The 24076-nt window shown below is 53.2% G+C and overlaps 1 protein-coding gene across 1 annotated transcript; it reads left to right on the forward strand.

The window, feature by feature from the left end:
• The first annotated feature begins 6922 nt into the window (after positions 1 to 6922).
• Positions 6923 to 12323, forward strand: SCRT1 (scratch family transcriptional repressor 1). Its single transcript, XM_083749392.1, has 3 exons — positions 6923 to 6948; positions 8521 to 9637; positions 11486 to 12323. The coding sequence occupies exons 2-3, from the start codon at positions 9523 to 9525 to the stop codon at positions 12310 to 12312; spliced, it is 942 nt and encodes a 313-aa protein (XP_083605518.1). The 5' UTR covers positions 6923 to 6948; positions 8521 to 9522; the 3' UTR covers positions 12313 to 12323.
• Positions 12324 to 24076: the final 11753 nt, after the last annotated feature.

A 24076-nucleotide genomic window follows, 5' to 3' on the forward strand; every position in this document is an offset into this window, starting at 1 on the left:
AGGCAGTGGGCAGTGCAAAGTCTTCCTTTGTCTCTCATAACACTGGAACTCAAGGGGATCTCATGAAGCTGAATGTCAGGCGCTCCAGGACAGAAGCTCTGCACATAGCAGCACACAGTTAAACTATGGAACTCCCTGCCACAGGAGGCAGCTGCCAATTTAGATGGCTTTAAAAGAGGATGGGACAAATTTATGGAGGAAATGAAAGTTTATGGTGAATAGCCACGATGGCTGGGCTCTGCCTCAATGGTCAGAGGCAGCAATGCATCTGAATCCCAGTTTCTGAAAACCACAAGAGTAATAATAATAATAATAATAATAATAATAATAATAATAATAATTTATTTGTACCCCGCCCATCTGAAGGGGAGAGTGTTGCTCTTGTGCTTAGATCCTGCTTACGGGTTTCCCATCTGATTGGGAATGGGATGCATCACTAAATGTGCCATTCCTTCTTGCATTTTATTGTTAAAGTTGCTTTCAATATGCCTTTGTCATTTTATTATTGTATCACTTAAAGCTTGCTTATAAATTGCTTCTTGGAACTAGAAGTGATACACAAAACCAATAAACTAAACTAGTCCCTGGAAACCTTTCCCTTCCCCAACCTGGTGTCCTGCAGGTGTCCCAACTTGCCACACAGCAAAGCAGAGCAACTAGTTTTAGCCTCTACCCAAATTGCTGACACGCACGTTTTCCTCCTGGCCTCCGGTGCCCTTTGGATTGTGGCTGGTTTCCACCAGGTGGCAGCAGGCAAGACTTCATTTGTCCACAGTTCATCAGAGCTCAGCCCCAGAACCTATTCTGAATGTAAGTGCTCAGTTGTGGAGCAGTCGAACCCGGTGCTTTTTTCCCCTGGGGGACGCAGGGGGACGCGTACCCCTAAACATTTTGTGAATCTAAGTTTGGCCTCATTGAGGGGCAGTATTTAAATGTGACTAGGAAAATGAGAGGACCCCTAAAAAAATTTTACGGGAAAAAAAAGGAGTGGGTGAACCCGTCATGCAATGCCTCTGAGGGTGTGCAGAATTCCTCCTTCCCACCAGCTGGCAGGGACAGTCAGCGCCTACGGATTCAGTAAAAAGGCTCCCAGCTCCAAAGTAAACTAGAACTCCTATGCCACTTGCTGTAGAAATGAATCTTCATCTTGCAGCCCCTGTAAACTGTAATGGGGGGAAGTACAATGTCTTTGAGGGACGCAGGTGGCGCTGTGGGTTAAAACACAGAGCCTAGGGTTTGCCGATCAGAAGGTGGGCGGTTCGAATCCCCGCGACGGGGTGAGCTCCCATTGCTCGGTCCCTGCTCCTGCCCACCTAGCAGTTCGAAAGCACATCAAAGTGCAAGTAGATAAATAGGTACCACTCTGGCGGGAAGGTAAACGGCATTTCCGTGCGCTGCTCTGGTTCGCCAGAAGCGGCTTAGTCATGCTGGCCACATGACCCGGAAGCTGTACACCGGCTCCCTCGGCCAATAAAGTGAGAGGAGCGCCGCAACCCCAAAGTCGGTCATGACTGGACCTAATGGTCAGGGGTCCCTTTACCTTTACAATGTCTTTGGGGTGACGTGTCCATGTAATTCCACTTGTGGGCTCCTGTTGGAGTGGATCTCAAGAACCAGGGCTGGCCAGAGACATTTTGGCACCTGAGGCAAACCACGCATTGGTGCCCCTCCCCACCAGGGAAGAAGGGTGAGTGAATCAGGAACAAGGGGGGGGGGGAATAAAGATCTACCCTGGGTGCAAGGGGGGGAGGAGACCAGCAGTGCCTTCCATTCACAAGAGGCATCTGTAGAGGCAGCATTTGGTGTGGGGGGGCTGCTGAGGGGGAGACAGACCCAGCCTTCAAGGAGCCCCCCACAACGGTGACGGCCACCAAAGCAGTGGCAGCAGCGGGTGAGGGCATTCCTTGCAGGCCAGATGTGCTGCGCCTGTGGATCCTGCTGCCTGAGGCGGTCACCTCACCTTGCCTCACGGGTGAGACGGCCCTGCCAAGATCAATGCCACTACTAAAGAGTCATCGCCATTCTACTCTGGCCTTGCAGATTGGCAATATTCTCCCCACCTTTGTAATCTGCTCCACCCATGGATTTGCAAATACCATGCAGTATATTAAAAAGGAAGGTCCGTATAGTTAAAGCCATGGTTTTCCCAGTAGTGATGTATGGAAGTGAGAGCTGGACAATAAAGAAGGCTGATCGCCGAAGAATGGATGCTTTTGAATTATGGTGCTGGAGGAGACTCTGGAGAGTCCCATGGACTGCAAGAAGATCCAACCTATCCATTCTGAAGGAAATCAGCCCTGAGTGCTCCCTGGAAGGACAGATCCTGAAGCTGAGGCTCCAGTACTTTGGCTACCTCAGGAGAAGAGAAGACTCCCTGGAAAAGACCCTGATGTTGGGAAAGATGGAGGGTGCAAGGAGAAGGGGACAACAGAGGATGAGATGGTGGGACAGTGTTCTCGAAGCTACCAGCATGAGTTTGACCAAACTGCGGGAGGCAGTGGAAGACAGGAGTGCCTGGTGTGCTCTGGTCCAGGGAGTCACAAGAGTCAGACACGACTAAACAACAACAACAACAACATATTAAAAAGGGGTGTGTGTGTCTGAGCCCTATCCTGCTTTACAAAACCCCTGTTTTTTTAAAAAAAAAACCAAACACTTACAGTTATGTCCTGTGGCAGTGGATTCCACAGGTTAACTTCCATTGCTTAAAATGCTCTCAGTGAATTGTCTCCAACTGCTGCATCCTGGGAGGGGAAATATTTATTTCTCCATCCGCACCACTTACTCTCCTGTAAAGTGCTACTGTGTTAACAGGGCTAAGCTGTGTATTGCCTCAGTGGGATTTGTAACAGTTTCTAATTTTAATTGATTGGTGGTCCTTTCTTGGCACGGTGCGAGCAATGACCTTTTCTAATGGACGCAGATATGCTCCCGTTTGTTCACACACTCAGAAGCCACAGCCAACCCACATCGCTTCACGCTTGTTCATTGGAACAGAGGACCCGAGCAAGTGTTTAATCAAGGCGCTTAACTCTGGGCAGATTGGGCCCACCGTATTTAGACATTGAAGGCTGAACCCCTAAGCAAACTTACTAGGGAGCAGGCCCTGCTGAACTCAGGTGTCCTTTAAGCCAAATGGCTCTGGGCTCTGTTTCCAACATTAGATGAAAACTATAAAGGATTCTGGGAGCAGAAATTCCTTTGATACAAACTAGCCTGACCTTTTGATCCAATCCAGTTGTTTCTGCTGCTGCTATTATTAAAATTAAAATTTCTCTCCTGCCTTTCCTTCCTCCCCAAGAAGCCCAGAGAAGGAAACAAAAGAATACAATTAAGAATTAAATTTGGTGCTTTTTAAAAAATCTAATAACATTTGAAAACATATTTCAGATTCAAAAAAACTGTCACATGCCCTCTTGGCTAATATAATTTCAAGGTTGCCAAGAACAATGTTTTTTTGACACACACACCCTTTCCAATTCTAGGAGGTCAAGTCCATTATACTGGATTGTATCCATTAAAATCATTAACTCGGTGATAATGTTTCCTAGGTCTCCTGCCTCATATGAGGAACAGTTGAGGGAGTTGGTTATGTTCAGCCTAGAGAAGAGGAGAGGTGATATGAAAGGCCATCTTCAAATATCTCAAGGGCTTTCGCATGGAAGATGGAGCAAGCTTGTTTTCTCCTGCTCTGGAGGGTGGGATCCAAACCTATTTATTCAAATGAAAAGAAAGGAAATTCCAATGAAACATTAGGAAGAACTTTCTGATAGGAAGAGCTGTATGATGGTGGAATGGATTCCCTTGGAATGTGGTGGACGCTCCTTCCTTGGAGGTTTCCAAGCAGAGGTTGGGTGGTCATCTGACAGGGATTCTTAAGCTGTGATTCCTGTACTGCAGGGGGCTGAAATGGATGTGCATTTGGGTGCCTTTCAACTCTATCATTCCATGATTCAATCTATGCACTGATGTGCATGGAAGTTTACAGATCAGCCAGGCAGAATAGAAGTGGGATCCAGAAACCAGGGTTGGTGAGGATTTGGTTGAAAGATGTAGGACTCACAGCTGTCCATGGAGGCGCAGGTCAATTCTGTGTCCAGGGGAGCTGTTTACCAGCTCCATCTGGTACGTAGGCTGAGACCCTATCTGCCTGCGGACTGTCTCGCCAGAGTGGTGCATGCTCTGGTTATCTCCCGCTTGGACTACTGCAATGCGCTCTATGTGGGGCTACCTTTGAAGGTGACCCGGAAACTACAACTAATCCAGAATGCGGCAGCTAGACTGGTGACTGGGAGCGGCCACCGAGACCATATAACACCGGTCTTGAAAGACCTACATTGGCTCCCAGTACATTTCCGAGCACAATTCAAAGTGTTGGTGCTGACCTTTAAAGCCCTAAACGGCCTTGGCCCAGTAGACCTGAAGGAGCGTCTCCACCCCCATCGCTCTGCCTGGACACTGAGGTCCAGCTCTGAGGGCCTTCTGGCAGTTCCCTCATTGAGAGAAGCCAAGTTACAGGGAACCAGGCAGAGGGCCTTCTCGGTAGTGGCGCCAGCCCTGTGGAATGCCCTACCATCAGATGTCAAAGGGAAAAACAACTACCAGACTTTTAGAAGACATCTGTAGGCAGCCCTGTTCAGGGAAGCTTTTAATGTTTAACAGACCACTGTATTTTGGTACTTTGTTGGAAGCTGCCCAGGGTGGCTGAGGAGACCCTACCAGATGGGTGGGGTATAAATATATTATTATTATTATTATTATTATTATTATTATTATTATTATTATTATTATTTATCTTTAGCCTGGAGAAGTGAAGATGAATCAAGAAATGGCTGCATGGCTTGTCCTTCAGAAGATGAAGCAATGGCCTCTTCCCTGTTTCTCCAGAGGACAGGAAATTAGAGAGAGGAAGATTTCAGCAAAAGACTGGGAGAAACTTCAGAGCTGTTTGACAGGGCAACAGACTTGCCTCAGGAGGGGCAAGACTCTCTGCTACAGCTACGGAAGCAGAGGCTGGGCCGTCATCTGTGGGGTTGACAGAGGTACCTACAGTGGATGCATCCCGTGGAAAACGTGGCAAGAGGGGAATGGCTCTTCTTTTAGGCTCTGGCCTGGCCAGAGAGACAATTAGCATCCACGTTCAGCCGGCGGTTCCAGGCGCCTGGAATGCAAGCCGACCAAGTCATGATGTCACCCACATTTGTAATTACCTGCTTCAGAATATGAATTGGCTAAATTTAGCATTTCCAGCACCCACGCCTGAGTACATGGGGAAACTGCTGGCATTTTGCAACTAGTGCAGCGCACTAGAACCGAGCAGCCTGCGACGGAAGACACCTGCGGTGCTTGGGAGCATATTTTGTACACACGCACACGTTTATTGATGCACTTGCAGAAAACATTTTGCCCGGGTTTGTGCGCGCAGCACTACAACTCCCTCCATCCCTAGTCAACGGCCATGCTTGCTGGGGCTCATGGGAGCTGTAGTTCTTCGACATCTGGAAGGCCAAAGGTCCCCCGCACCGAAACGGAGGACAGCTCCACTTTGAGGGCAGGTGAGCTGCCCTTCAGGACCGCAATGGGGAGACAGGCAGATGGGACCCAGGGGGGCTCCGGCCGCACGAAGCTCATTTTGCAGAAGCCCAGGGAAGTGAACGGGGCCTGCAGGTTGTGCAGGGAGCATTCCTGGTGGTGGCACGCGTGAATGGGTCCCTTGCGTGGGTGGGGGGTGCGTGGGGAGAGGATGCGCGGCGCCCTTTCCCTCCTGGGGCTGCAAAATGTCCTCGTCCAGCCGTGCCCTGAGCCCTGGGGGGCGGGTGGGGGGCGAGGGTCCTCGGAGGACTGCCCAGGCAGGCAGGCAGGCAGGCAGGCGCCCCTCGTGGGCGCGGGGCGGGGGGCGGTGGCGTGGCCTTTGTCACCTGGGCTTCCCTCTCTTCTCTTTCCTGCAGAAGTAAACAAATCTGCACAGGGCAAGACAATAGCGAACAGGCTTGTTCCTAGATATTTGTTAATTAGGGACATATGTCTCCTGGAGGAATCATTGTGCAAAAGGGGGGCCTTCTGCTCGCCAGCCCCCCTCATTTGCATAAAGTGAAGCCCATTGGCTTGGGGGCCGTGATGTCAGAGGGTGACTTGTAAACTTTGGGTGACTGGAGATTGTTAGCTTGGTTTGCAATTCCATCAGTCCGCCGGAGTAAAGAGGGAGGGCGGAAATTCAGAACAAAACCCGGGTCGGTGCGCGCGCTCTCGCGCGCCCTCGCAGCGCTCTCTCTTGATCTCGCTCTCTCGCGAAGGGCCTGAGGTTCACAGCAGTCTTGTTAATTAGGATGCAGGGAAGGAGAGCAGCAGGAATCAAAGGCAGGGCCGCAGGGGAGCCGGGCAGAAACAAACGCAGCCCAGTGGCGCGTCTGGATGTTGGCGAGCGGCGGAGAAGACGCTTCTCCGGGCTGGGAAGGAGGTTTCGAGAGGGGATTCCAGACCTTGGGAGGGGGTCGTGAAAGGGCCTTTGCAAGGGAGAGTAGCTGGCGCTGAGAGGGTGGGCCTTTGCATTCACTGTGTATTGCTTTGCAATCCAGATATGCCCCCCACCCCTCGACCACGTTTCTTTTGCACAAAACAAACTCTCTCCTTGCAGCTCGAACAGCACGAGACCTCTCTGGCATCAAATCCCACGCCAAAGGCCCATTCAGGGTAGAGGAGAAAGATGGACTGACTCAGGGAGCGAGAGGGGGATTAGTGGAGAAAGTTCTGAATTAAGGGTGTGGATGGCTTCAAGGTGAAAGACGGTCCTGTCCGGGGAGGTCACCGCCAGCCCCCCAAGGGAGCTCAGCAAGGATCCTCGCTCTTCCCATTGATTCTCACGCAGGGAAAGGTCCCCTGGGTCGTGCACACACCCCGCGCCTCCTTTTCCTCGCGGGCCATTGTGTGACACCGAGGAGGCATCGGGAGGTGGGACCACCGGTAGCGCCACCAAGAAAGGCGGAGCGGTTGGATGGAGGGGTCTGGGCGCCTTCAGGGTTTGGGCTGTGGGGTGGGGAGAGCGGGGCGAGGGAGGGCAGCGAAAATAACCCCGTCCTCTATTTTGCAGCTCTTGTTTTCTAGCGCCAAGCCAACCACCAACATTTTCTCTCCAGTTCTGCCACGTTGGCAACCCTCGGTTCACGCCCCATAGTGATTGAAACGCCTCTCCCGGGAGATCGGGTTCAGATGAACCTACATATACTCAAACCCCGCCTTGCTGTCCTCTCAGCTTGGCTACACTGTGTTCAGACGTGCGGGTCGTAGGAAACTCCCGAGTCCTCCCCGCAACCCCAATACATTTACTGAACCCCGGTTTTCGCATGGAATCCAGAACGGGACGGGTGCCAAACGGCTGTCCTTCAGTGGCCGAGACACTTGTTGCCTTCTTGCAATTGAAGGCTTCTCACTACCTCTTCATTCTGGGATGCAGGCGGAGGACGGGAGGGGGGCGGTCTCCTCTCCCAGGTCTCCAGAATCCAGTACCTCAAGACTCTGCCAGCATGTGACTCCGGCGTGCAAACTGGAAGCCCCTTGCAGTAGACTCCCCTTCGACTCTCTATCAGAATATAGGCCCAAGAATCTTGACTGTCTACCCCGTTTTGCTGCCCCAGACCGAAGGAGCAGGATTTTATTTATTTACTGCGGGGAAGGCCTTGGAACTCAGTCCTGTGACATGGGAACAAGTCACAGTGCCGTGCCTTTGAGCATGTGCAAAGCGTCTTTCCTTCGCTTCCAGTGTTACACATCTGGGGCTGGGAAAGGGTCTCTTCACTCAGTAAAAGGAAAGGCAGGGTTGAGTCTCAGCGCCTCACCTTTTTGTAAAGGATGCCTCCCCACTCCCCACACGATTCGTGACACCCACGACACTCAGGCCCCCCCTTCTTCAGACAAGAGATCCTTTCTCTCGCCAACCTCCTTCTAAAACAAAAGGCCCAGCCTGCGTCCCCTTTCCCTCATTAAAAAGTGAGGGTGTCGCCCACAGGGCCCCACAGGTCTTCCTGACGCTCCCTCCAATAAATCACTGGCGGGGGGAGAAAACGACACCCCTCCTTCCCTCCTCATTAGGTCTGATAGAGCCGGGGTGGGGGGTGGGCTTGTGTTTCGCGGCCAAGCCAAGTTGCTTCTCTTGCAAGTTGCCAACGGGCTGAGAAGGCCGGATATATATATATATATATATTTTCCCCACCCGGGGCTGCGCGCCGAGCCTCCGACGTTGCCGCGGGAGCTGGATCTGCCTCCGCGCACTATCCGCACCTAAACTTGCAAAGGAAAAACGATCAAGGGTCGAGGGTAGGAAAGGAAGGGAAGAGCGAAGAGTGGGAGGGGGTTTACGAAAAGGCAGGGCAGGAGGCGACTCACAACAGCGTCACTAAATCATTCTGTCTCAGCCCTGTTCCCGGGAGAGATTTCTTCCCCCTTTTTTTCTTTTTTTTTGATGGATTAAATTAAGCGCTTCCATTTCCGTCCACCACCTGATCGCTGCATTATAAATCCGAACAGCTGATCCGCGAATCTTCAGAAATTCAGGAGCTTGCAACAAGAGGCTGCGGCAAGGAAGTCTGGGAGCTGTCCAGTGCTGAACAAGGAACCCCCCCCCCAACCGCCCAACAAGCAAGCGAGCAAGCAGGCAAGCAAACGAGCCAGCCAGCGAGCCAAGCAAGCAATAACCGCCGCCGCCGCCGCCACCCCTCCCCACCGCCATCGCAGCCCCGGAGCGGAACAACAAAACGAATTACAGCACACACGCAACCCAGGCAGAAGCCGCAGCGCTGGAGAGGACCGAGCCGCAGGGGGCGGACGGGCAGGAGAAGCCGAGCCCAGCAAGAGCGCAGCAGCCCGGGCTGGCGGGGAGGCGGTGAGGGCGCCTGGCGGCGGCGGCGGCGGCAGCGAAGAGCCCGGGCGAGCCAGCGAGGGAACGGGGAGCGAGGCGGGGAGCGCCGGCCCACCGGGAGGGAGCTGTCCAGGTGCCGAACTCGCCGGCCGCCTCTTATGAACCAGCGCGGCGTTGGTTGCAATCTCTCGAACTCATGGTGGGCTACTGAGCCGCGCTGGAGCGCAAGCGAGAGGCCTGCCAAGGCGCAGCCTCGCCGCGCACAAAAGCAGCCGCCGCCGCCGCCGCCGCTGCGGGAACAAGGACTCGCGCGGCGCAACCGCCCAGGCTGGAGACCTCCGCGGCGGGCAGCGCTCCATTCAGGGGTTTGGAACGAGCAAGCAAAAAATACCACGAAGCCATAGCGCGCCGCGATTGCCATTCTTGAGTCGTTTCGGGGTTTGCTTTTTTTATTCTTATTATTATAAAAAAAAAAAAATCTGATTTTTCTCCCCCCCGCAAATTTTATTTTTGTACGTCTTTTTTGTTGTTGTTCTTTTTCTTCGGCTGTCTCCTTCCCCTTCCTGCCCCCCTCCACCCCTGCGCCCCTCCCGCATCTCCCCCACCTCTCATTTGAACCCATCGGCTGAAGCTGCGGGGGCTTCGTCACATTCCGGGAGAGTTCAGAAACCATGCCAAGATCTTTCCTGGTTAAAAAGGTCAAACTTGACGATTTCTCCTCGGCGGACCTCGAGAACTCCTACGGCAGGTCGCGGACAGACTTCAGCTCCCGGATCCATGACAAGGGTAAGGACGGGGGGCCGGTGGGCAGAGGACCCTAACTCAGCAGTGGAGGGGAGGGGGGGAGAAAGAGGAACGGGGCCCCCACCGAGACAGGGATTAGGGGGACTCGAGGCTGTGGCGGTGCGGAAGGGGGGGGGGCGGTCAGCGGTGCTTCAACCGTGCCAATGCGCAGCAGAAACTCTGGGCAGCAACAGCAAAGCCACCGGGGGGGTGTTGTCCCCCCGGTGAGCGCTCTCGCGGCACCGGGGGAGGCAGCGCGCCAGGGCTCAAGCGAGTCCCGGTATGCGGCGCCTTTCCTGGAATGTTTTTGCAGCCCCGGCGGCCGCGGCAGAGGCATCAGCATCCGCGAAGGGCCATATTGAGCGGGTCTCGCGCCTGGCTCGGCGCTGTGTTGACTGACTCGGCACATTTCGATGCAATCCAAACCCTGCTAAAATTAGACCTTGCAGGGACGGAGGCGGGTGGGCGAGCCTTTTCCATGATGGGGCAAGGGCGCGCGGGCGGGGGGGGGGGCGGGTGGAGAGAGAGGGGGGAGGAGGGGGAGGAGGAGGAAGAGGAGAGGAGCCCCATTGGATTGCAGTTCCTTGTGAGAGAGGCCCTTTTGTCTCGCGCTCAAGTTCAAGGGCAACCAAACCCCCTCTTCCCCCCCCCCACGCATCCCAAGAGTCTTTCCCCGGGGGAGGGCCCTTCAGCGGCACTCCACATAATCTTCCCTGTCTATGCGTGGCTCCAAACGAGGGGATGTTTCTCCCCCTCCGACTGGGGCTTCCTGGTGACCCCCGCTTTCCCCCCTCCCCGCTTTTGTTCCGGGCAATCCGTCTGCAGCGTGTTGCATAATCGCCGGAATTCTGCTGAAGTGGTTCGAGAGAGAGGAAAGGGGGGGGAGGGGGGGAATTAGCCTCCCCCTCCGCAACCCCCCCTCCCCGCGCGCCTTTCTCCTTTGGTCTCCTGCAGAGCGCTGACCTTGAGAGAGAGGAGAGGATCGCGGGTGGGGTGGGGGAGGGGAATGGAGATAAAGAGGATGCCCCTCTCCTCCCCGCACATCTCTCTCCCCCCCCTCAATTCCTGCCAGGCAGTTATCTGGCCGAGGCAGCCGCAGGTGAAAGGGCCAGGAAATGGCCCGGAATGATGGAGAGGAAGATGAGGGGAAGGAGGTTCATCAAGCGCCGCGGAGATTAGCATGACAGAGGAGCCGCTTGGCCGGGGGGAGCGGGGGGGGGGGAGAGGGAGGGGGCTCCTCCGGGCTCCAGCTTGTTGCATCTATTAACTAGAGAGCTCTCGAGCCGAGCTCCCGAGCCCATCAATTATGGACTCATCAGAGTCGCCGGGCTGGGCTCGCTCTGCTCTGGCCTGGGAGACTCGCTGCTGAACCCACGCCGCTCTCTCTCTTCCGCCCTCCCTCCCTGGCCTTCATCCTGGCCCCCTCTTCCTCCTCCTCCCGTCTTCTGTACCCATCTTGTCCCTTCTTTGCCTGTCACTCTCTTGCCCCCCTCCCGCCCCCAAACCCATCTCTCTTTCTCCATGTGTGTCCTTTCCAATTCGCCCCACGGCCACCCCCCACTCCTTTCCCCCTCGCAACTCATCCCCTACACTCCCCCCTTCCAAACCTCACGTGGCCCCCTCCCTCGCCCCCAATTCATTCCTTCTCCCCGCTAATTTCTCTTCTGCTCCCCACCTCTCACTCCGACCCCCTCGGAAAACCTTCTCTCTCCCCTTCCCCTCGACTCGCGCCTTTCCCCCTGGAAACCCCCCCCCCACGGCCCCCTCTCCCCCCAACTCATTCCCTCTCCTGCTCCGTCCCCTTCTCCCCCACCCCCCTGTGCCCCCTTCCCCACCCCCACCCCTCCTCAGGAGGCTACATCAGCGAGTACATCTCCCCGTCGTCGGTGTACGAGGCCGAGAGCGACGGCGGGCTCAAGGTCCCTTCGCCGACGGGCGTCATCTACCCCGGCAGCCACGGCGACTACGGCGCGCCCGACTCGGACCCGCCCGACAGCCCCCACTCGGAGTTGGCCGGCGGCTACATCAACGGCGACGCGGCGGTGAGCGAGGGCTACGCCGTCGATGCCTTCTTCATCACCGACGGCCGCTCGCGCCGCAAGGCGGCGGTGGTGGGCGGCGGCGGGGCGGCGGGCTCCCGGCTGGGCCAAGCTCCGCAGCAATCCGGCCCGCAGGGCGGCCCTCCTCTTGCTCCGCAGCAGCAGCAGCAGCAGCAGCAGCGGCACACGTGCAGCGAGTGCGGCAAGACGTACGCCACGTCGTCCAACCTGAGCCGCCACAAGCAGACGCACCGCAGCCTGGACAGCAAGATGGCCAAAAAGTGTCCCACGTGCGGGAAGGTGTACGTGTCCATGCCGGCCATGGCCATGCACCTCCTGACGCACGACCTCAAGCACAAGTGCGACGTGTGCGGCAAGGCCTTCAGCCGGCCCTGGCTGCTGCAGGGCCACATGCGCTCGCACACGGGCGAGAAGCCCTTCGGCTGCGCCCACTGCGGAAAGGCCTTCGCCGACCGCTCCAACCTGCGCGCCCACATGCAGACTCACTCCGCCTTCAAGCACTTCAAGTGCAAACGCTGCAACAAGACCTTCGCCCTCAAGTCCTACCTGAACAAGCACTACGAGTCCGCCTGCTTCAAGGGCGCCGTCCCGCCCCCGCTCAGCCCCCTCGACGCCTGAACCCGCGCCCGGGAGGGCCCCCTCCTCCTCCCGCGCCCTTGCCCTCCCTCCCTGTCTCTTCCTCCTCCTCCGGGCTTTCCAAAAGGGTCGACTTCGCCTTGCGAAACCGCGAAGCCAGATTCGCGAAACCCCCGCAGCCAAGGGTCCGCCTGGAAAGGTAAAACAAACAAACAAACAACAACAGGCCAAGCGCACCCCCGCCATCTCCACACTCCTGCTCTTCCCGCAAAGTATAATAAGCCTAATAAGCATAATAACAATAATGATTATGAATTATTCATTAATGAATTACGTCAGGCGAACGATTCTCTTTTTACGATTTCATTTGCGAGACGGTTTTTCTCTCGCTTCCTCTTCCTTTTTTCTCTCTTTTCTTTTCCAAAAAGTGTCAATTTCTATTTTCCTAAGTGTTTGCTTTGCTATATATTTATTTGACGGGTCTTTTTGAAAATTATTTATTTGAAAGAAAAGAAAATGCAGAAGTATATATTTAACTTGGAAACTTTCTTATTTATTTATTTATTTATTTATTTATTTATGCGTTTGTTTATTTATGCATTTATTTATTCGAGGGGGGAGCGCCTCCTCCCTTAAGACTTTTACGTTTGCACTTTTTCGAATTTTCGGTTGATGAGACGAGCCAACTCTTTTGCACCACTGTTGACTTCCAATCTGTTCGTTTGTTGCCAAGACTACTTTACTATGCCAAAGTCTACGTCACTTTTTGAAGGGGGAGGGAACGAGGAAACAAACACGAGGAAAAAGGACTGGCCTTTTTTTCCTTTCCTTCTTGCTTTCTTTCTTTTTGTTGAGGGGGGGTGGGGCAGGGGTGGGGCGGGGTGTCGTTGCCATCCTTTCTAACACAGGATTTTTTGCATGCAAGAACAAAAAAAATGTATTTAAAAATCTATGCCAATTTGATGATGCTTTTTTAAATTATTATTATTATTATGGATTTTCATTTGTAAAACAATTTTACGTCACTTTTTTCTTTGCCAAACTTTTAGATAATAATAATAATAGTCTATTTGAGGGCAATATTCTCCTACTGAACTAATAGAAGCAATAATTAACGTAATGCATGTTATTTTTAAGACAATAGTATTACTGAGGAATCAGGTACATTTTAATCCAATATTCTTAATAGCAACGGATATCAGGGACTTTGCCAATGTAGTAAGATAGAGTTAATACGGCGAATCTTCCTTCTCTTCTCTTCTAATGAATGCACACTGCCTGCCTTCTTCGACTTACTTCCGAGTAGCTTAGTCACCTCTCTAGGCTTGTAGCGCTTGCCTTGCCAGGAGACCTACGAGCAATTAACCCCCTCCCTCCCTTTTTTCTAGCGAACCTCCCGAGGACCGTCCACGGTTGCTTTTCAGGGTCCCTTTCTGCACACACACACCCCCCGACCCGTTTCCAGGCGCTGAGTTTCTGGAAGGGCTGCGGGGCGGGGTCAAAGGTGCAGTTACACCTGGTGTACCTACACCTGCCCCGGGGGAGGGTGGCTTCACGCCCACCCTGAGAACCCCGGACCCTCCATCCAGGGCCAGCCCCAAATGTATTTACCTGCCTTCAACAGGTGTGTCCTTCGACGGGGAGGTATCCGGCGCTCACACCTGTGGGATGGCGCGCCTCAGAGCCCCCTCTCCCTTCCTGCGCACTAAAGCCCGGGCTCCATCCCACCCCCTCTTAGACTTCAGATATAGTATTCTAACGTCATTCATCCGGGAAGGATCCTGTCCCATCTACGCCATCGCCTCCTCGCTTCTGCATTGCAGCTGGTTGGGCTAGATGAAGAAGAAGAGTTTGGATTTGATATCCCGCTTTATCACTACCCTAAGGAGTCTCAAAGCGGATCACAATTTCCCTTCCTCCCCCACAAGGTGAGTGGGGCTGAGAGACTTCAGAGAAGTGTGACTGGCCCAAGGTCACCCAGCAGCTGCAGGTGGAGGAGCGGGGAAGCGAACCCAGTTCACCAGACTACGAGTCCACCGCTCTAACCACTACACCACTACACCCTTGGGGTCCCCATCATCCTCTCAACTGTTCTCCGATTTTTGGGGAAACCAAGCAAGCCACGTAGACGGTCCTCCTCTTTTACCTATAAGGCACCTTCCTCCCCCCTTTTAGGTCTTTCCATTTTATGAATAACTTAAGAGAAATAAACAGCACAAAAGAATTAAAAAAAAAAACAACCTTAATAGAATTCAGGTAGAAGGAAACTTGTATTAGCTAGGACCTCTTGTTTTTGTACTTAAGATAATTAATAATGCTACTAGAACGATGACTTCTGACGCTAAGACTGCTAACTATTGCTCCCTCCGCTAATACTGATTTCAAAAGGGGATCGACTCTGACGACTGTATATTGCAAGGAGCTTTGTAAATACCGTTTGGAAATTTACATGAATTTTTACAAGCTGTAAAGAATTCTAAGCCTGTTTGTGGAGAGAGAGAGAGAAAAAAAAGAGAAACTTTTCCCTAGGAGAAAAGACATAATAATACTAAATGCAGACAAATAATAATGACGAGAATAATAATGATTTTGAGCCAGTATTTGAATGATGTACCAGTAAAGCACAATTAGCACAACGGTGTCCTGGAGCACTTCACGATAATAATATTATTATTAATAATAATAAAAGAGAGAAGAAAATCTTGCAATAGATCCTTTGTATGTCCTCGATTTCTTTCCGCCTTTCTCCAAACTGTGGTCAAGGCGCGCGCGGAAGGAGGCCGGTCCTTTGGAAGTAGCGCGCGCCTCGCGAGGCTGATTCACACGAACCCGGGTCCTCAGACCCTTGGATCTTCCCGCCTCCCCCCTTTCGAAGACGAGAGCTGTTGTCTGTCGGGGCTGGAAAGGAAAGCGCAGGCGGGAGCCTCTGCCCGCGGGCGCTTGCTTAGGGAAGAAGCGGGTGCTCTCTGCACATGGCTCGGGGCACCTTCTTCTTTGTTACTCCACGCGCTCCCTAGCCACGCCGATGGAAGAGCGCCCGGCTTTGTATTCAAAAAGTCCTAGGTTGAATCACCAGCAATATATCCAGGCAGGGCTTGGGAAGACTGGACCGTGCAAATAATAGGACAGGAAGAGCCCTTCGAGAGTGGACCGGACTACTCTTCTGCCTCGGAGGCTTTTAAGCCAAGGCTGGGTGGCCATCCGTCTTGAATGCTTTGGTTGGGATTCCTGCCTTGCAGCGGGTTGGACTAGATGACCCTCAGGGCCCCTTCCAACTCTTAATAATAATAAATTTTATTTATACCCCGCCCTCCCCAGCCAAGACCAGGCTCAGGGCGGCTAACAACTGATATAAAAACAAATTGTTTGAAATACAACTTAAAAAACAAGATTAAAATACAACATTAAAACTCAGCCTCCTTTCAATGGAAACTCAAATCAAAAACTTTTGGGGGGATGAAAAGGTCAAGTCTTCACAAAGGCCAACTTTTCCATTCTAAGGTTCTATACTACTCAGACAGATGAGCCAACGGTCTGGCTCAGTATACTGAGCTTCCCTCAGTATACTGCAGCTTCCCTCCGATGTTCTTTTGAATACAAGTTTCGGAGGGGAGACAGAGACCCCACTCCGAATCCCCCCCCCCCCCAGCCAGGGTCAAGTCCGACAGACTCCTGCAGTGGGAAGTCTTCCTGAGCAGCTGATCCAGGAGGAGGAGGACGGGCTGTGCGTTCTCGCCTGTTGCTCCTTTGTCGGCCCCCCCCCGCCAATAAAGGGGGGTCTTCACCCCCTCCCTGCTAATTGCAGCAGCTCCCGGCAGCCGAGCTCAGCCACGGCTTCCCGGGCGTCCGAAGGGGGCATCTGAGCCGCTTCTCCGGTTTGCATGCGGATCACGTCGCGGCTCCCTCCCCCCTCCTCTGATTAAAGGCATCGGGGGGGGGGAGGGAGAAAGGGAGGGCCCACCGCCTTTCATCCTAGTTAACCCGGAGCACAGAAGCAATTTCCCCCAAGACGGGCGGGGAGGGGGAGGGGAGAGGCAGGCCGGGCCTCCCCCCACCCCCCAACTCCAGCCCCCTGGAGGAGACACGCCAGCCGGCAGCTGGGCGGGGGAGGGGGAGCGCTCAGGCTGGCCCGCAACCCCTTGGCTGCCGGGGGAGGGGGCGGCGAGGGGTCGCCTCTGCTCCTGACATCCCTCTCTCCAAGTACGTATCCGGAGAAACTGTTGGGAAAGGATTCTTCCACCAGAGGCTGAGCAGCGGTCGAGGTTCATTTCCCATCTGTGAGGGACTTCTGCTTGTTCTCCTTTCCATTTTTGGACCGCTTGACTCTTCAGCCCTTTCCAGACGCAGCAGTGACAGTCCCGGGGAGACCCTCCCCTTTCCCTCCACGTGTGCACAGAGTCAAGGAGCCTTCATGTGATCGGGCCTCCACGTGTTCTGAAATCCCTGTCCGGAGGCTCCTCCAGCCATGCGTCATTCACAGTTAAGGAGATCCAGGCCCCTTCCTCCCTGAACTTACGGAGGGAGAGAGCCCTGAGGGAGGGAGGGAGGGAGGGAGGGATCCAGCCCACAAACTTCTGCATGATCTGGAACCCTCTAGGTCAGGCCAAAGGTCCACCTTGTCCAGCATTCTGTTCTGACAGTGGCCAACCAGAGGTTTCTCCTGGGAAGCTCACAAGCAGGACAGGAGTACAAGAGCTCTCACTGAAGGTGTGATAGTTTCTGGGCCCAAGCCAAAGGGCCGCTTTGGACCTATAAATCCTTAAATGGCTCAGGACCGTACCTGAAGGACTGCCTCTCCCGCTATGATCCAACCCAGAGGCCCTTCTTCACGTGCCTTCTCCACAAGAGGTCTGGTGGGTGGTAACACAAGTTTGGGACTTTTCTGTGGTGGCCCCCTGTTTGTGGAACAATCTCCCCAGGGAGGCTTGCCTGGCACCTTCATTACACCAGGAGAAAATGTTTCTTTATGACCAGGCCCTAGTCTGATTAACATTCTACGGCCTTTTAAATGTGTTAGTGGGAGGGAGGAGTTATTTGTTTGTTTTTGTTTTATTACATATTTTGAATTCTCATTCTGTATTTTTATGTTGCATACCACTCTGTGATCTTCGGAAGAAGGGTGGTATACAAATATAATAATCAATAACGAAAATAACAAATGGTTCAGGGTCCTTAACAGAAGAAGGGATTCTGAAAAACTCCAAAAGGACCTTTCCAAACTGAATGAATGGAAAGTACAGTAAAATGGCAAATGCAATTCAGTGTGAACAAGTTTAAAGTGATGCATGTCACTTTAAACATCTGAATTTCACCAACCGTAAACGCTCATGGGGCATGAACTGGCAGTGACAGACCAGGAAAGAGACCTTGGGGTCATAGTGGACAGCTCTGTGAAGATCTTGACCCAGTGTACGTGAGCTGTGGAAAAGGCAAATTCCATGCTAGGGATCACTAGGAACGGAAGTGAACTGCCAATATCACAATAATGCCTATTGTTTTTGTCCATGGAGTTTTCTTGGCAGGGATACTGGAGTGGCTTGCCGGTTCCTGCTCCAGGTGGATCACGTTTGCTCAAAACTCTCCACTATGACCTGTCCATCTTGGGTGGCCCTGCCCGGCACGGCTCATAGCTTCACTGAGTTCTTCAAGCCCCTTCGCCACGGCAAGGCAGTGATCCATGAATCCATTCCGTATTTGGAATACTGTAAAGTTCTGGTCGCCTCCCTCCGGAAAGGCTATTGTAAAGTTAGAAAAGGGCAAACAAAATTATCAAGATGGAGCGACTCCTCTATGAGGGAAGGACTTTGGGACTTTTGGCAAGAAAAAGGTGACGTGGTTGAAGGTTTTCAAATAATACATGGCATGGGGAAAGTGGACAGAGAAATGTTTTCTTCCCTCTCTCTTAACACAAGAACTCACAGACATCCAATGAAAGTAAGATCTGGAAGATTCAGGACAGATAATAGGACTTCTTTATGCAGCGCATTGTTAAACTACAGAACTTGTTCCTGCAGGAGGCAAGGATGGCCACCGACCTAAAGGTAAAGGGTAAAGGGACCCCTGGCCATTAGGTCCAGTCGTGGCCGACTCTGGGGTTGCTGCGCTCATCTCTCTTTATTGGCCGAGGGAGCCGGCGTACAGCTTCCGGGTCATGTGGCCAGCATGACTAAGCCACTTCTGGCGAACCAGGGCAGCACACGGAAACACCGTTTACCTTCCCGCCGGAGTGGTACCTATTTATATACTTGCACTTTGACGTGCTTTTGAACTGCTAGGTTGGCAGGAGCAGGGACCGAGCAACGGGAGTTCACCCCATTGTGGGGGTTCAAACCACTGACTTTCTGATTGGCAAGTCCTAGGCTCTGTGGTTTAACCCACAGCGCCCGCCTAGATAGCTTTAAAAGAGGACAAACTCCGGGGAAGGCTATTGCAGGTTCCCTGAAAGGCTGGCTCTGCTCTGCTTCCACAGCTGGTTTCCCAATAGAGGCACATCTGGTTGGTCACTGTGAGAACTGGACTAGACGGGCCATTGGCCTGATCCAGCAGCTTCTTCTTAACATCTGGAAGGCATGAGGCTGGGGGAAGCTGCCCTAGACATCTGTTTGACTTTAAGGTGCAGCAAGGCCCTTTGTCACCGTAGAGGAAAACATCTCATGAAACTCGAGGCGTCTTAAGCAGAACTGCCTAAACACAACAGGTGTGTCCAGGTGCCTTCCTTTTGAAAAGGGATCTGAAGCAGAGCAGCCAGCTATGCACCCACACAGGGATTGGGGTTCCTTCACCCCCTGCCTGGTGTTGCTATAAAAGAGCCCTTCTGGCTTGAAAGGGACCCACCTGAAAACCAGAGAGTCCACCCTTTCACCTGCATTCCACTACATTACAGGGCTTCTCCAGGGATCCTGTTCCCCTCCTCTGGGCAAGCAAGCTGGAAGGTCCCACAGGAAGACAGAAAGAAGCTGCCCTCTCCTTGGTCAGACCACAGGTCCATCTCGCTCATATTGTGGACACTGACTGGCAGAAGCTCCCCAGGAATCTCTTCCAGCCCTCTGAGGAAATGCCACGGGAGATGGAACAGGGGACCGTCTTAAGGCAAAGCAGGAGCTCTGTCACTGAGGTTTAGCCCTTTTTGGTCACCTCTGAATTACAACTAGCAGAGTTTGTGTGGGAATGTTGCGGATGGTAGGAGAGGATATATTGATTAAATATTATCCTCTCTCACTCACGCTAGTGAGTCAGTAGATTCCACAGTATATGAAAGGAAGCTAGTTGGTAGAGTCATTTGAATCTCTTCACTTAAGCAATCCAATATGGCCTGTCCATATTGGGTTTGATCCTGGTACATCCCCTTTGTTCCCTCTTAAAAAGAATAAAGACACCGCAGTCTTCTCTTTGAAATAATGATAAGAAGTTTACTTCCATTCAGCTCACAGTAGGTTCCCTGAAGGCAGGCTTTTAGCTTGTAGTTACAGAAACGAGAGTGGGTTGATCCCATGTAGGGATACGAGCCCATGTGCTGCTGGCTGAGAACCAGCAGACAGCAAAAGACATCAAGAGATCAAGAGAGGCGGCTGCAGCTGCAGTGGGAGGGACTATATTTTGATTTGACTCTCGTGGCAAAACGTCCTGGGCCAGCCCTGCACACATCTGAAGTCTAAACTCTGCATAAACTTGGGAGAGGAATTGATTTGTAATGCTTCTGGCTCACACAAAGTCTGGAGAAGATGCGGCAATGTGGAGCCTCCATCGAGGGCACTGCTGGGCACTGGACAGACTTGGAGCAGAGGACCAGAGATTTGCTGCTGGGCAAAGGCTGGAGGTGGCTGGGCTGCTGAGGCCTCCCCAGCACTGCAGTTTGCACCACACTCAGCCAAAACTTTGCTTACAGGATGGCTGCGTGTGGTGGAAAGTGCAGTGCTGAAATGTGTGCTTGCACTAAAAGCAGCGAAGGCAAAAGATCTGGGCCTTGGAACTTGCCCCATGCTTCTTGGAAACCTTCCTTCGCAATGTCTTTGCACTTCAAGAAGGATGATGGCCCCAAAGGTAATATACCCAAGGAGGCAATCTTGACTTCCTATGCTTGGGCTTCATTAGTTCCTTCCTCACCAGAGGAAATGCCAGTCAAAGTGTATGTCCCTGAAGGCCACACCTGTGGGATGTGATCCATGAGAGGCAGTCAAGTACAACATTCCTTGAAAAGCTAGAGAAGACATGCGAGGGGGTGTTTGGTCCAGCCAGTCGAAACTTCCTGTTCCTCTTGGCTGGAGCATCCTTCCTTTTGCATGGGACTAGAGGTGGGTGTGGCCTTACCTGTCCAGGTAACAAAAGGACAAGCCACACAGCACCCTTCCCTCTTTTTGACTTCCTTCTTTGTTTGACCAGCTTCTAGCTAGGACTGCTCTGCTAGCTCTCAGCTAGCAGAAGCACTGGGATCATTCCCCCATATGGTGTGTATCCACATGTACATATTTGTAACTAAGTCTGCCTTCAAGAATCCAGCTGTGAACTGATGAAAGTAAACTTCTTTTATTGACTTTGAATAAGATTGTGGTGTCTTTATTCTTTTAAGAGGGATTCAAGGGAACTTACCAGGAACATACAATTCAATCTGAGACAGACTGAATTGTATAATAGTGAGAGGCTCACACGAGCCTGCAACCAGCTATCTGCTGTGCATGTAAAAAAAGGGAAATGTAACTCTGCTAAGTAAAGAAATTTGCTAGCGCAAGTTAGGAAGGATATTAATAAACAACATATCCTCTCCTGCCTCCCTGAACATTCCCACAAAACCAGATTCCTCGGGGAAGGGCTGTAGCTCCATGAGAGGACATCTTCTTGGTAAGCAGAAGGTCCCACATGCAACCCCCAGGGCATCTCCAAGAAGGGCTGGAAGAGACCCCAGCACAGGGACTCTGTGGAGAGTTGCTGCTCATCAGTGTACCAGTGTTTCTCAAACTTGGGTCCTCCAGCTGTTGTTGGCCTACAACTCCCATCATCCCTGAGCACTGATCCTGCTAGCTAGGGATGATGGGAGTTGTAGGCCTACAACAGCTGGGGATCCAACTAGATGGACCAGTAGTATCCTGGCGCACTACAATGCAGCTGCCTATGTCATATGTTCTTGCCTGGTTTGACTCTGTTGGAGCTGCTGCAATGTATATTGGGGCAAAAGTGAGGTGTGTGTGTGTTTCTGTTTGTGGTACAGCCTGAGTGACAGTGGAAATTTTCAGGAGGGCAGGAAGGAGAACCAAAGGACACTCTCTGCGTTGGAGAAGGGAGCTGTTAGGTTTGTGGTGAGGACTGGGGTTGCAGGAGAGGGAGTGGTATATTTTCACTTGGGGACCCAGAAAGGGGGCTCTATCCTAGAGGATGCGAAGAAAACTGAAACTAGTGGAATGCTCACCTAGTTTAGGGTGTACACAAATTACTCCTTTAAAGCACATTTGCCTCCTCAAAGAATTCTGGGCAGTGAAGTTCATTCAGGGTTGGTGGGAAACGTAACTGTGAGGGGTAAACTACAGTATCCAGAATTCTTTGAGGGAAACAATGGACTTCGAATGTGCTTGAAATATGCAGTGCACATAAAGTCTCAGTTTAGTTTCCCTGTCCAAACATCTACAGCCACCGGCTGTGGTTTTCTGTTTCTCTCCTCTTCCTTTTGCAGGAAGCTCTCCACAGATGTGGTACAGCTGTGTTTGAACTGTTGCATGGAAATGGGCCTGCATAAGAGGTTTCTCTCTAATTCTTCTAGGTATGGAACTGGCGTCCTCAGCGTTCCCTGGGGAGGAGAGGCCTGGCTGGTTAAGAAGCCCTGAGAGGAGCCTGCTTCCCTCAAGCCAGGGCCGTCCAGAAGTTTCGGACTACAACTCCCATCCGCCCCAGGGGCTGACAGGAAGGGCAGTTCGAGACATCTGATGAGCTCCAGGTGAGAGAAAGGCTGCTCTATCAGGGAAGTGAAAGCTCAGGGGTGTGGGTGTGAGTGTGGATTCACCTGCAAAGGTCTCAAAGGTGGTGGGAGGAGCTACCCTGACCATCTTCAAATGCTTATCATACCATGAGAGAGATAAAGGTTCAAAACATTATCTGAAGTCCCGAGAAAACATGAATTGTAGAATCACAGAGATGGAAGGTACTGCAGGGATCATCAAGTCCCACTTCCTGCAATGCAGGAGTCACACCAAAAGCTCCTGTGAAGGTCAGCCCATGACTTTCCAAGGTCATTGAATTTCAGAGCTGGAACCCCAAGGGTTGACTTGTCCACCCCCCTGCAATGCAGGAATGGCAGCTCAGGAATCCCTGACTGGGAAGAAGCCAGCCAGATGCAAATCCTCCAGCACTGTGAAATGCGCAAAGCCGAAGCAGGCTCCCTCTTCACGAGCAACGTTTGGAGAAAGGATTGGCAGAGCTGCGGGCAGCATGGATTAGAAAACAGAGAGAGAGGTTTCCTGCTTCTGCTTTGCACCCCGCATCGCAGGACTTCTTCACCTGAGAGTTTTGCTCTCAAAGCCTGCAGATGAGGAGGAACTCTACGTGTGCGAGGGGAGAGAGAACAAGTTGTGCAAAGGGAGGGAGAGGGAGAGAGAGAGAGAGAGAGAGAGAGAAGGGAAGCGCCTTCCTGCCACCTAATCCTCTGGCACCGAATCAAAGGCGAAGTGCATTGCGGGGCTTGTTCCTTCCGAACGGGCTGCATCCCGAGACCCCCATGTCGGGCCCGCAGATGCGCCGATGGCAAAGACCTGAGCCGTGCATTTCTCGGGGACCTGGCCCCCCTGGTTCTCCTTGCCTGCCTCCCCCTAGGAGGTTTCCCCCCTCTGCAGCGTCGGCAGCAGCAGCAGCAGCAAAGGCGCGTCTCCGCAGCGGCGCAGCGTCCGCACATTCCCGCGCCGTCCAGGCAAGAAGCTGATGGTTGCAGATCTTCGGTGCAAGGTTTTTTTTGGGGGGTGGGGGCTGCGGTGAGAGGAGATCACCTTGGCTCTGGTTCCCCAAGTGGAAGATGGCGAGGGGCCAGCTGGGAAAAGGGGGTCCCCAGCCCCCTTCCAACCAGAAGAAGGGGCTGCAGGAGGATGCGGGCAGAGGAGTCTTCCGTGCGCGACCCGCCCCCTCCCCAGCTTTGCTGAGTCATACTCCGGGTTGCAGAGGGGTCAGCTTAGGCCAGCCCGCAAAAATTGGGGGGGGAGGGGAGGGGGGAGGTCGCCCTGGGACTGGGCGGGAGAGGATCAGAGAAGTGGCCAATCAGCGAAGAGGGATTCCCTCCCTCCCCCTCTCCCCCCCCCCCCGCTGGAAGGTTGCCTGCCCAGCACTGCAGGGCAGCCGCTTCTGGGGTGCAGCACGGCGAGGCTGCGCGCAAGACCCGGCGCGGCGGATCCCAGCTGCGCGGAAGGGACGCAGAGGAGAGTAGGAACCCGAGCAAGTTGTGGGGGTGGGCGATGCGCGCCTGTCACGTGCTCAGCGGTCCTCTCCCGCAAAGACTACGTCCCCCAGCATGCTTTGCGGCTCTGGAGAGGGCCGGCCGCTCCCTGAGTCATCTGCGCCCGAGTCGCGTGGTTGCGCGGATCCTCCCTTGCAAAGCGCGCAGACGCGGGGAGGACGGCGCTCTAGCGCAGGGATTTTTATTTTGCAGAGGTGGGGGAGAAGGTCCGGTAGGAGGCGCTCTTCTGTCCCAGTCTGTGCCCCCCCCCCAGCGATGTCCCAGAAATTGGGCCGGGGGCGCTGAGCGCTGCTCCCCACTTTTCCCGCCGAGCGCGCCCTGCGCAGAGCTGAACGCCCTTCCGCAGCCTCAGATCCGTGTTCACGGGGCGCTTCACGGACT

Source organism: Podarcis gaigeae (genome assembly GCF_964106915.1).
Source record: "Podarcis gaigeae genome assembly, chromosome: 7".
Taxonomy (NCBI): domain Eukaryota; kingdom Metazoa; phylum Chordata; class Lepidosauria; order Squamata; family Lacertidae; genus Podarcis; species Podarcis gaigeae.

Coding starts and splice junctions, on each gene's coding strand:
- SCRT1 (XM_083749392.1), top strand. CDS start 9,523: ATGCCAAGATCTTTCCTGGTTAAAAAGGTCAAACTTGACGATTTCTCC. Junction 9,638..11,485: donor CTCCCGGATCCATGACAAGG/GTAAGGACGGGG, acceptor ACCCCTCCTCAG/GAGGCTACATCAGCGAGTAC.